This window comes from Beta vulgaris, chromosome 5 (assembly GCF_026745355.1).
Source record: "Beta vulgaris subsp. vulgaris cultivar EL10 chromosome 5, EL10.2, whole genome shotgun sequence".
Lineage (NCBI taxonomy): Eukaryota > Viridiplantae > Streptophyta > Magnoliopsida > Caryophyllales > Amaranthaceae > Beta > Beta vulgaris.
The window spans coordinates 23640260-23650303 of record NC_079206.1 but is presented as its reverse complement, the minus strand read 5'-3'; the positions used below and the strand labels follow the sequence as shown (position 1 = coordinate 23650303).

General features: G+C 36.8%; 1 protein-coding gene across 2 annotated transcripts; it reads right to left on the bottom strand.

Moving 5' to 3' along the window:
- Window positions 1-355: 355 nt before the first annotated feature.
- LOC104893150 (pentatricopeptide repeat-containing protein At4g19440, chloroplastic) lies at window positions 356-8539 on the bottom strand. 2 transcript variants are annotated; one of them, XM_010679233.4, is made up of 6 exons: window positions 5668-8539; window positions 5491-5553; window positions 3037-3146; window positions 2870-2939; window positions 1193-1488; window positions 356-1100 (listed from the first exon to the last, which is right to left on the bottom strand). In XM_010679233.4, exon 1 carries the CDS (start codon window positions 8183-8185, stop codon window positions 5696-5698), a length of 2490 nt encoding a protein of 829 aa, XP_010677535.1. In that variant the 5' UTR covers window positions 8186-8539; the 3' UTR covers window positions 356-1100; window positions 1193-1488; window positions 2870-2939; window positions 3037-3146; window positions 5491-5553; window positions 5668-5695. The 2 variants fall into 2 exon arrangements, with proteins under 2 accessions (XP_010677535.1, XP_010677536.1); XM_010679234.4 differs by lacking the exon at window positions 2870-2939.
- Between the last annotated feature and the right edge of the window lie 1505 nt (window positions 8540-10044).

Sequence of the window (10044 nt, the reverse complement as noted above, 5' to 3'; positions counted from 1 at the left end):
ATCTAGAAATTAGAACACGAGCTAAATATAAGGCTATGTTCAATTCACCTTATTTTTGCTTATTTCAGATCTAATCAGATCAGAAAAAATAAGTTCAGACCAGATCAATTCAGATCATGCTTATATTTAAAAATCATTATATCTTTCATTACATATTAATAAAAATTATAATAATTGAATATTAATAAAGTACTCACTGAGACGAATCAAACAAGACCCCACATGACTATATTTTTTCTTATATATTGAGCAAAATCTAAAAGATAAAATATTGTAATCAGAAAAAATAAGTTCAGATCAGATCAGAAAAAATAAGTTCAGATCAGATCAGAAAATTTCAGGTGAACTATCACAGTCAAGAGAAAGAATATTACTATAAAGTATAATGTGCTGTTGAGCACTTAAGTAGTAAGAATATAAAAAGAATTAGAAAGTCACTCAAAAATGGACTAACAAAGAATTAATCTGACAGGAGTTTGGTAATTGAAAATACTGAGAACACTTAGAACTAGATGCTCTCTCACTTTTTCGCATTTTTTACAGGTTACATATTCGAGCAAAAAATGTGCAAAAAGTGTTTGTAACCACATAGTTAAAAATATGAGGAGCACATAGTTTTAGGTGCACTTGGGAGCACCTAAAAAAATTTGCAATGGTTCTAGGCTGATGGAAATTGGCATATTAATTACTTCTCATAGAACAATTGATTATTGTTCCTTGATCTATTAAATAATCTTCTAATTCTTTATTGAGCTATATTCTACTTTCTTTTTCTATTTATTGTTGTGTAAACACAACAATAAACAAAAAATGGTTCAAAAATGGAAATCAACCTCTTCAATGTAGCTAGCGCATTGACCCATAACTCTGTCTAGGTAGCTAAATCAAGCCTTGGCTTTCCAGCCACAAAAATTTAACTTGTCTTGCCATATATGTGCAATGCAAAGGCACCACCCTTCTGCCTCCAGTTGAAAAAGGCTTGATACACTATGCAACTTTGGAGCCTCGTGATTTTGGATCTCAACGAGCTTTAAATACATGCACCAACAGCTGAGAGAAACTGGGCCTCGTATTTCCTACGGAGTGTAGGACCCTGCCATCTGAATACACAGGTAACAAATTAAACAGAGATACTAAAATACAATCCAGAGAGAACGGCACAGGAAGACGAAACATATATAGGAACACTTACTCATAAAAAAGCCTGCATTCAAGAACCTTGTGCGCAGATACAACCTTCCAAGCCATGTGTGCTCTGAGCACCTTGAGCTCCCCTCTATGTTGATTGCAATTTAGAAACCAAAGAAATTCTGAATGTGGCTTCTTAACTGCAATTGCAAACCAATGAGTCCCAATGAGTCCATGACTACTATCCTTAGTAGTTCAGGAGGGACCAAACAAATCCCAGATAGCAGCCTGTAGTCTATCTTCCCATCTACTTCTCAATGCCAATGCTTTGAAACAAGTTCCGTTTGTTTCAAATGCAATCTGAAGTAAAGAATAAAAATATCATTCATTTGACAGTTTAAAGACTTTCAATGTTTTAGATTTCAAGAACAACAGAAGTAACAATGAAAAAATGAGGAAAGCTCGAGTGTTAGGCCTTTATGATTTCTGGTCTTGAACACTTATGCATCTCTTACAGTATTCCATTGACTGGCAATGTACGTTAATCAGACTCGAGTACTTAGTGTCCGACATGTGTACGTGTCCAACAGTTGGACTCCGCTAATCTATGAAAAATTTCCCGACTCTGGCCTAAAAAGAAATGTCAAGTATCCTACAAGGTTGCAACTAGTGCAGATGATTGACGTAGCGAAGTTGTATTCCTACAGTGTCAATCAAATGGGGAGAGTGCACCACTGTTAATTTTAAATGGTGAATAAAAGGCAACTAGGCAAGTATCTTAGATGTCCCAACTCTTTGAAATGATTGCATTATAGAACCAGAAAAAGAGAACCAGAGAGAAGAAAGACAACAATAACAAAAGCAGTACCAACACTAATTAAAAGGCAGAAAAGCAAGTAAGAAATCAAGAGCGTTGAAACGAAATTAAGCCTAATGGTATTCATAAGGTAAACAGAAGACATCAATTTTGCCAGTAAACTTGACAAGATAAACAAAATCAGACACCCCCTCCGGCCCCCAACAAAACGAGGAAGAAGGTCATGACTCATGACACATGATGAAATTACAACCTTTGAGTAAATCATATGCTTCAGAACACTGTCGAAACAAACTTCATGGAAAACACAGCAAGAAAACAGTCCATGGCAGCTGGGACCTGATTCCCTCAGCAATCATAGATAGAAAATTGAGAATCACAGCATAAATACAGATAGTCCACTACTGGGGAAAGGAAAAGGCACTTCCAAGTTTTTGATCACTTAATAACCCTGCTGGCTACACCAGAATCCAATAAGGAAGCATCAAAGGATCACGAGAACTAGTTCATTACCACAAAATCATGATATCATGCCAGCTGCAGGAGGTCTAGGTTTTCGGGTATCCTCAGATCCTAGGGGTTGTTATCTCTGAGTTCAAGGCCCTAGCCCCTTGACCGCCTAAGGGGAACCGAAGGACCTGGGCCATGTGACAAAGCCAGCTTATTAGAGACATCTAGAAAACTTCACCCAGAGAGAAGCATGATGTCATGACAAAGATACAAGGGAAGACGATTAAGGGAGAAAGTTCTTTCAACAAATTCAGACCGATGTTTATTTATTATTTATCTGGGATCCCACGATTTCCCTTTCTTTATATCATCTCCAGCCAGTTGTGTCAAAAAAGTGACGTGAGTGATGTATTTAATACAGGAAAAGAGCTTGATGCATGAATTTATACGTGAATGTCAGTTACCAAGCTATACCTGTGCATTAACATGGCAAATGCAAAAGTAGATTAGTTGAACTTTGCACCAGTCAAAAATCGAACATAACCTATACAGTGACATAACGAGCCAAATCATCATATTCACAAGATCGTGGTGAATGAAATTAGGAAAGAAAACAATTCGTCATTGGCATAAAATAGTACCTTCTTTGGAAACATCATGACAGCATAGACTGAGTAACAAGATCATTGCTTGTTCCTTTCCTTTATATCATGATGTGACAAGTCCTCTAGAGCATGTGCATTTAATACACCTAAACCAACATCACATACAGTTAACATACGAAGCCCATTAACAGATTACAACTAAAAGACCTAGAATTGTGCACCTCAAACATCATATTTTGGCAGCATCAAGATAAAAAAGGTAATTAATCATAACGGCATAACCAGGAAGCACAACGAATCCCAGTAAGATAGCACCAATAGCAACTCAGGACAAATACTGCCACAGGCACAGTAAGAATATGAGATCCTCGAGAGATCAAGACATAACTAGCCTTTCCCCTAACCAGTCTAAAGTTAGACCAATGAAGGGACTTCTCAAATCAACCCCTCTACCAATTCATATCTCTAACCAATCATTACGACCATGGACCATGGTAACCCTCTCAATTTCGCCAGCAAAATATCAGTCCCCTTTAAGGCCTGAGAAGTACCACAGAGTGATGATAGATCAGTCATCAGAAAATTTTGATCTCAAACATAAAACATATAATATCCCACCATCTCTCACCTCAGCAGACACTGATCCCTGCTTTTTCCTTAATAATCAACATTTCTCTCATATTCAAATTGAACTGCATTGTCTAGGAGCATTCGTCTGAGCAACACCCCTCAACAATACACCACAATTTCATCTAATATGAGCACTCACCAGTCACTATCAAGAGCACATTGCATCTGATACCTCGTCTCTATCTTTTGAATATTCTAACTTAATCAAGATTTCAACAGCATTCAAAATCCACTTCTTCAATCTTGATTTGAAATTGAAAATTGTTTTATTATCTCTTGATCTTCTAAATTCTTCACAAATAACAAGACAATGTTTAGCAAAATATATGTTCCAGTATAATCTAGTAATAAAAGTGTAACTAAAACTTGAATGATGAGAATGAACTAAAGCTATTCCAATTCATCTATTTGCAGCAACGACTACAATGTGCAACACAACCCCAATAAGATGCCACCGCCAAAACTCCATGGCAGCTACCACGTCACAACTCACAGCCGCACCTACACTTTTTTTTTCCAATGAATGTACTTATAATCAGCACCAACTTCAACCTCAGTCAGCAATAACCCCTACTCCAAAATAGTCAGCATTTCAAACAAAGACAAGTGCACTGCCATTGCCAGCAACATTCACCACAGAAGCATCCCTCACGAAGTGGCCCAATATCACTTGCTTTATCTTTTTCGGTTCTTCCTATCATACTAACATAGGGGAAAAACATTGGCCCCAATGCTTACACTCAAAAAATGGAAAAACCAATAACAAAAGGATATTCGCAAAATTCGATAACATCTTTGTTGGAGAGTGATAAATCTGAGGGGGTAGGGGGGGAGGAGGGTTGGTCAAAGGTTCATTTTATCTCCCTCAACAAGCTACAATGCCACCAGTAAGAAGCGACTAGAGATTGAAATTAGATGATACCTTGTATATAAGGGCTAGAAAAATATTATATAATCGTGTCGAGGATACAGATGTAAGGCTCTAAGGCCTCACATAGCTCAAATAACACAGCTTAAATGTAAATTTTGTTCTTCGCTCTTTCATATGACTTGATAGTTTGCTGAACATGTTATAGGATATCCTAACTTAATTAATACCCTTCTAGCACCCCTAGTCCATATATACTAAGGAAAAGAACCAACAATGGTTGATTTGGTAGGTAAGGATCAATCTCCCGTCCTTGAGGCTGGGATTTTGATACCTGCCAACTAAAGGCACCTGGGGATTGGGGATGGGGTTCCCTTTACCTCTTCTGCTCAAAAAGAAAAGAAGAAATCAAGATCAAGAAACCATGAAGGTTAAGGTCGGATGATCAGGGTCTAGTGTATCTATATATATATATATACTAGATACATGTACACTAAGGCTAATTGGATTTACAATTTATACTCAGTCGCAAACAAGATAGTAGCATGCATATAACTAACAAGATGATAAAATTATGTGTATATGAACCGAAGAGTTTCATGCACCTAGCTACATCATGCACGTCTTTAAACTCATCAATCAAATTAAAGTACCATATTAACTGCAGTATATGCCAAGTGTTGGCATCACAACCTTTAATTTGTCTTTTAATTGGTAAAAATCTCAGTAAGGTATCACATTACTATTCTACTATATGTTAAGTGTCATCCAAATTCACCATGTTGTATCATGGGCTGAATTTCAATAACTTATCAGGAGAAACAAGTATCTGACTTTAAAATTTTTGGATGTGATGGAAGCAGTAGTTATTCATGTATATGTATACATACACAAGGCAAAGCATAAGCATATTTCATGCATTAATATCCCATCATCCCATGTGAATTGATGAACATCTGGATGAAACAATTTAAGCAACAGAAAGATCATACCTTAAGGCTTGAAGAACTCTATAAAGATTCACCAAGATCAAGCTTCCATGGCAAATAAGCAATCTACGTGCATGAAAAGCAAAGAGGACAATCAATGAGGAACCTAATCAGAAAAGGATTATTTTCCCAACAGAAACATGTGCAAGTTGGGATAACGACACAATGAAAGAGCCAGACCATTTAGGAATTCCAGGATTCTTCTTAATCATTCTTGGTTTGTAAGTGCCAGAGGCTGCGGCAACCCATGGATCAAGGTTGTATATGTTACTTCATCCAAAGGAATTCCCTGTTGTATCATACTATCAGTCACTCCAAATGCTTTTTCCAACTTCCCTTCCTTGCACAATCCACTGGTCAAAGCATTATATGTAACATTATCAGGAAGAATTCCATCCTGAAACATTTTCTCAAGAAGCTTAGATGCCCTTACGGCATCACCCATTTTAGAACAGTGATTAATCATAATTGTATAGGTGATTTTGTTGGGATGTATGCCATTCGAGCACATCTCCTGCAAGATAGCCTCCGCCTCAACCATCTGACCAAGCTTACAGTAACCCCCCATTAAGGCAGTATAGCAAACAACATCAGGAGTCAGACCTTCCTTGATCATTTCTTCAAGAAGACTCCTAGCTTCCTCGATATTGCCAGTGTTGGCCAGTCCATCTATTAGACAGGAATATGTGGCACAAGTTGGCATAATGCCTTTGCTTCTCATATCATCGCGAAGTTGAAAAGCCTCAACCATATTGTTTGTTCTACAATATGCTGATATAAGTGAATTGTATACAATCGAGTTTAGCTCCAATTTCTGAGCAACCAGCTCTTTGAAAAGATTGACTGCCTCCTCGATCTTTTCGGCCTTGCCATACCCATCGATCATAACTGCATATGTATAAATATTTGAAACTATTCCATTACTTCTGCACTCATCCCAAAGCTTCATGGCTTCATCCATTTTATGGACATTACACAGACCATGCAGTAGGAAATTGTACGTAGTAGTGTCGGGTCGAATACCGAGCCTTTCCATATCTTCTCTTAAACTAAAAGCTTCATCCAACTTGCCATTTTTACAACAACCTGATATGAGGGTATTATATGTGATTCTATCCAATACACAACCCCTTTTAATCATTTCCTTGAGGATCCTAGCAGATTCATGCATAATACCTGCTTCACAAAGTCCGTGAATTAGAGCATTTGAAGTCGCTATATTTGGTGCAAACCCTTTTTCCAAAAGCCTAAACCAAATTTCAACACCCTGTGTATGTTTTCCCTCTTTACAACTCCTGACCATTATCGTGGTAAGCAGGCTATCATTAGGTCTTAAATTTCTAGATAGCATCTCTTCAACGATGCACCAGACAGAATCCAATGTACCATTAACACAAATACTACGAATGACAGAATTAAAAGCACCTATATTTACAGGCAAACCTCTTGACAGCATCTCCTGCATTAAAGACTGAGCCTGCTCTGCCATATTACTCTGGCAAAAGCCACGTAGAAGCGAATGAAAGGTCGAAGAATTCGGACTAACTCCCCTTGACAGCATAAAATTTTTTACTCTCAAGGCCTCCCCAACTTTTCCTACTCTACAATACCCATCAATTAATGAGTTATAAACAATCTCATTAGCAACTAAACCTTTCTCTGACATTTCTTGTAGTAAGTGATTTGCTTCATCAAATTTCTCAACCTTCACCAAACCGTTAATTAGAGCTCCATAAGTTACAACATTCGGCCTCATACCATTCTTTATCATCCTCTCTTTAAATCGGAACGCCTCGTCCAAATCTCTACACCTACAAAGTCCATGAATAACATTGTTGTAAGTCGCAACATTAGGTGAAACCCCTAGCTTCTCCATCTCTGCAAACAACCCAATCGCATCCTTAACCCTCCCACCTTTGAAAAACGAATTGATCGCCGAGGTAAACAAAAACACATCGGGCACGACTCCTATTTGCATGATTTCAAACGCCTCGTAACTCCTTTGGAGCTCACCAGCCTTAACGAGCGAGCTCATAAGGAAATTACACGTCCTCAAAGACGGAAAAGCTCCCCGCCCCGCCATGACCTTAAACACATCGAAAGCTAAACCATAACCGGCATTCTTAATCTGAGTGCAATAAACATGAACCAACATATCGAATGTACGATTACCAATCGACTTCTCCAATCCAACATTCAAATCAACCAAAGCATTAGCAATCTCAAAATGTCTATCCCTACATTCCTTGTCAAAAAACGTGGGAACTTTCCCATCAATCAAACGAATCAACAACAACCTAGCAGACTCAGAAAAATCCGACCCAACAAGCAAACGAATCAAAGCACAATAAGATTTTACACTAAAAGAATACCCACATGATTCAATCCCAAAATAAAAGAAACGCAACACAGTATTCGGATTAACCAATGAATTAACCTCAGAAAAAACACGATCAAATTGAGAAGGGGATAGAAGGGTTAGAATATCTTTACATTTAGAAGAATCCAGAGATGGGTTTGACAAAACAGAGGAAACCCATTTCAGTAAACTCCCATCAACTTTCTGGGTTTGATCTTGACGTTGCTCCAATGGCGGAAATGGCGGAGAAACTGAGCGAATAGGGCGGCGGAAGGAAGAGAAGAAAAAGGTGGGTTTGATAATGGAGATTCTTCTCAAATCCATAATAAGAGAACGCATTTAGAGAAGAGAGACTAAGCTCAGTTGAATAAGATGAAGTAGTAATCGTTTGCATTAATGTTTAAATTCAATTAATTTCATGTATGCCATATTCAAAATAATCTTAAAATTTTCTGGTGTTTAAAGATTTAATTAGGCCACGATTGTATGGAAGTTTGAGAGGAGAAGAAGAGGTACACGAAGGAGGAAATTGTTAGGTTTTGTGACTGGGTTCACCGATCACGGCTGTTACAGAGGTGAATTACAGAGGTAGAAGAGGCAGAATAGAAGCCCAACACCAAAGCCCAATTTGTTCTAAGTTTTTGACTTCTTTTTTTCCGTTAAGAGTTGGAATTTGACACTATAAATCCATGAATGCAACCTCTATGAATCACAAGTTTGGGATGCTTAAAGAGTTCGTTTGAGTAATAGATATTTGATTTGGTTATTTTAGTTTCAAAGATTATTAAAAGAGACGGTCTAATTTTAATATAAAAAAAGATCTAGTCGTTAAATGGATTAAATTAGTCATTGTAAGAAATTAACTTATTCACTATTGCGTTAATTTTTTTTTTAATTTTGGGCTTACCATTGCCTAATTTTAATTAAAAAAAAGTAGGCGGTCTATTACAATACAAACTCCTTTTACTTTTTGGTTGTAGATGGATCATATGGATAATATGGTTCTTGGATACTCTATTCCTTCTCGAATAGATGTTTGGTCAAAATTTTTCATGATTTTTATCCACATTTAATACTTTTTACTATATATATATATCTTTAATTACATATAAGAAAATATATAATAGTTGGTTTATCGGAAACACAAGTGAGAATGAACATAGCAACGACGTTACTTTGAAATGGAGGGAATAGCTCATAATTGGATGTTTTGGTAGCAATTTTAAGTTGAACTGTCTATCTCATAAACTCAACTGAAAAGTACTTGTATTCCTACTTGATGTTAGTTGGAATCTTTTTTAGACACAAAAAAAGTTCAAACTAGAAACATTAAAGGAAAAGGAGAGAGTAGCATTATTCTTTTTCAACATCTGATAAGAGAGAAGATGATAAATCGAATACATGCTACCATGCTTGCAGTAAATTCAATTTTTGATAAGAGAGAAGATGATAAATGTTAATGTTACCTAGGAATTGGAGTTGCCTAAGTGATGAGCTTTCTCATCTTCTCTAGCAAAGTCTAGGGTTCAATACCTGCCTCAAGCATTTGTTTGGGATTTAAGGGGGGAGGGGGTAGGGGTGTATGGCTTATAATGGACCTCAGCCTTGTGCGAGATCAGTCCAAATGAATTTTTCTTATATTTTTTTTTTTGAATGTTAACCTTACGGTAAATGTTTTTATTGCCTACGCGGAATGAGCACGTATTACTACTTCATTGTACAAAGTTTTGTTTTGAACTTCGTTTTGAATTGAAGAAGTCACCAACAAGTCTGTGAAAGAAGACTCATAAACCTAATTTGATATTGAAAAATCATATGGACAACTTAAAGACTTAGCCAATGTAGATTTCCTCGTCATAACTCCATGAATGATCAATGAAACAAATATTAATTAAGTTCGGGGTGAGGATACGAATATGATCTGGAATCAAATTCGCCCATTGTTGGCCTCCACTTAATATCGTTTCATGTCAATATTTATGCATTTAAACAACCACATAATATGTTAATGCAATGTAAAATTTCATCTATGTTGGCTCATTAAACTCACAAAAGACTAATTCAAACTCCCCCATTCATCACTTATCAGCATGGTCTCAACAGTATGCCTGAAAAATACAAAAAAAAAACTCTTAGGCATAACAACACCTGAAACAAATTCAAAGAAGAAAATCATTTTAAAAAATGGCATGTATGAT

Coding starts and splice junctions, on each gene's coding strand:
- LOC104893150 (XM_010679233.4), bottom strand. CDS start 8,185: ATGCGTTCTCTTATTATGGATTTGAGAAGAATCTCCATTATCAAACCC.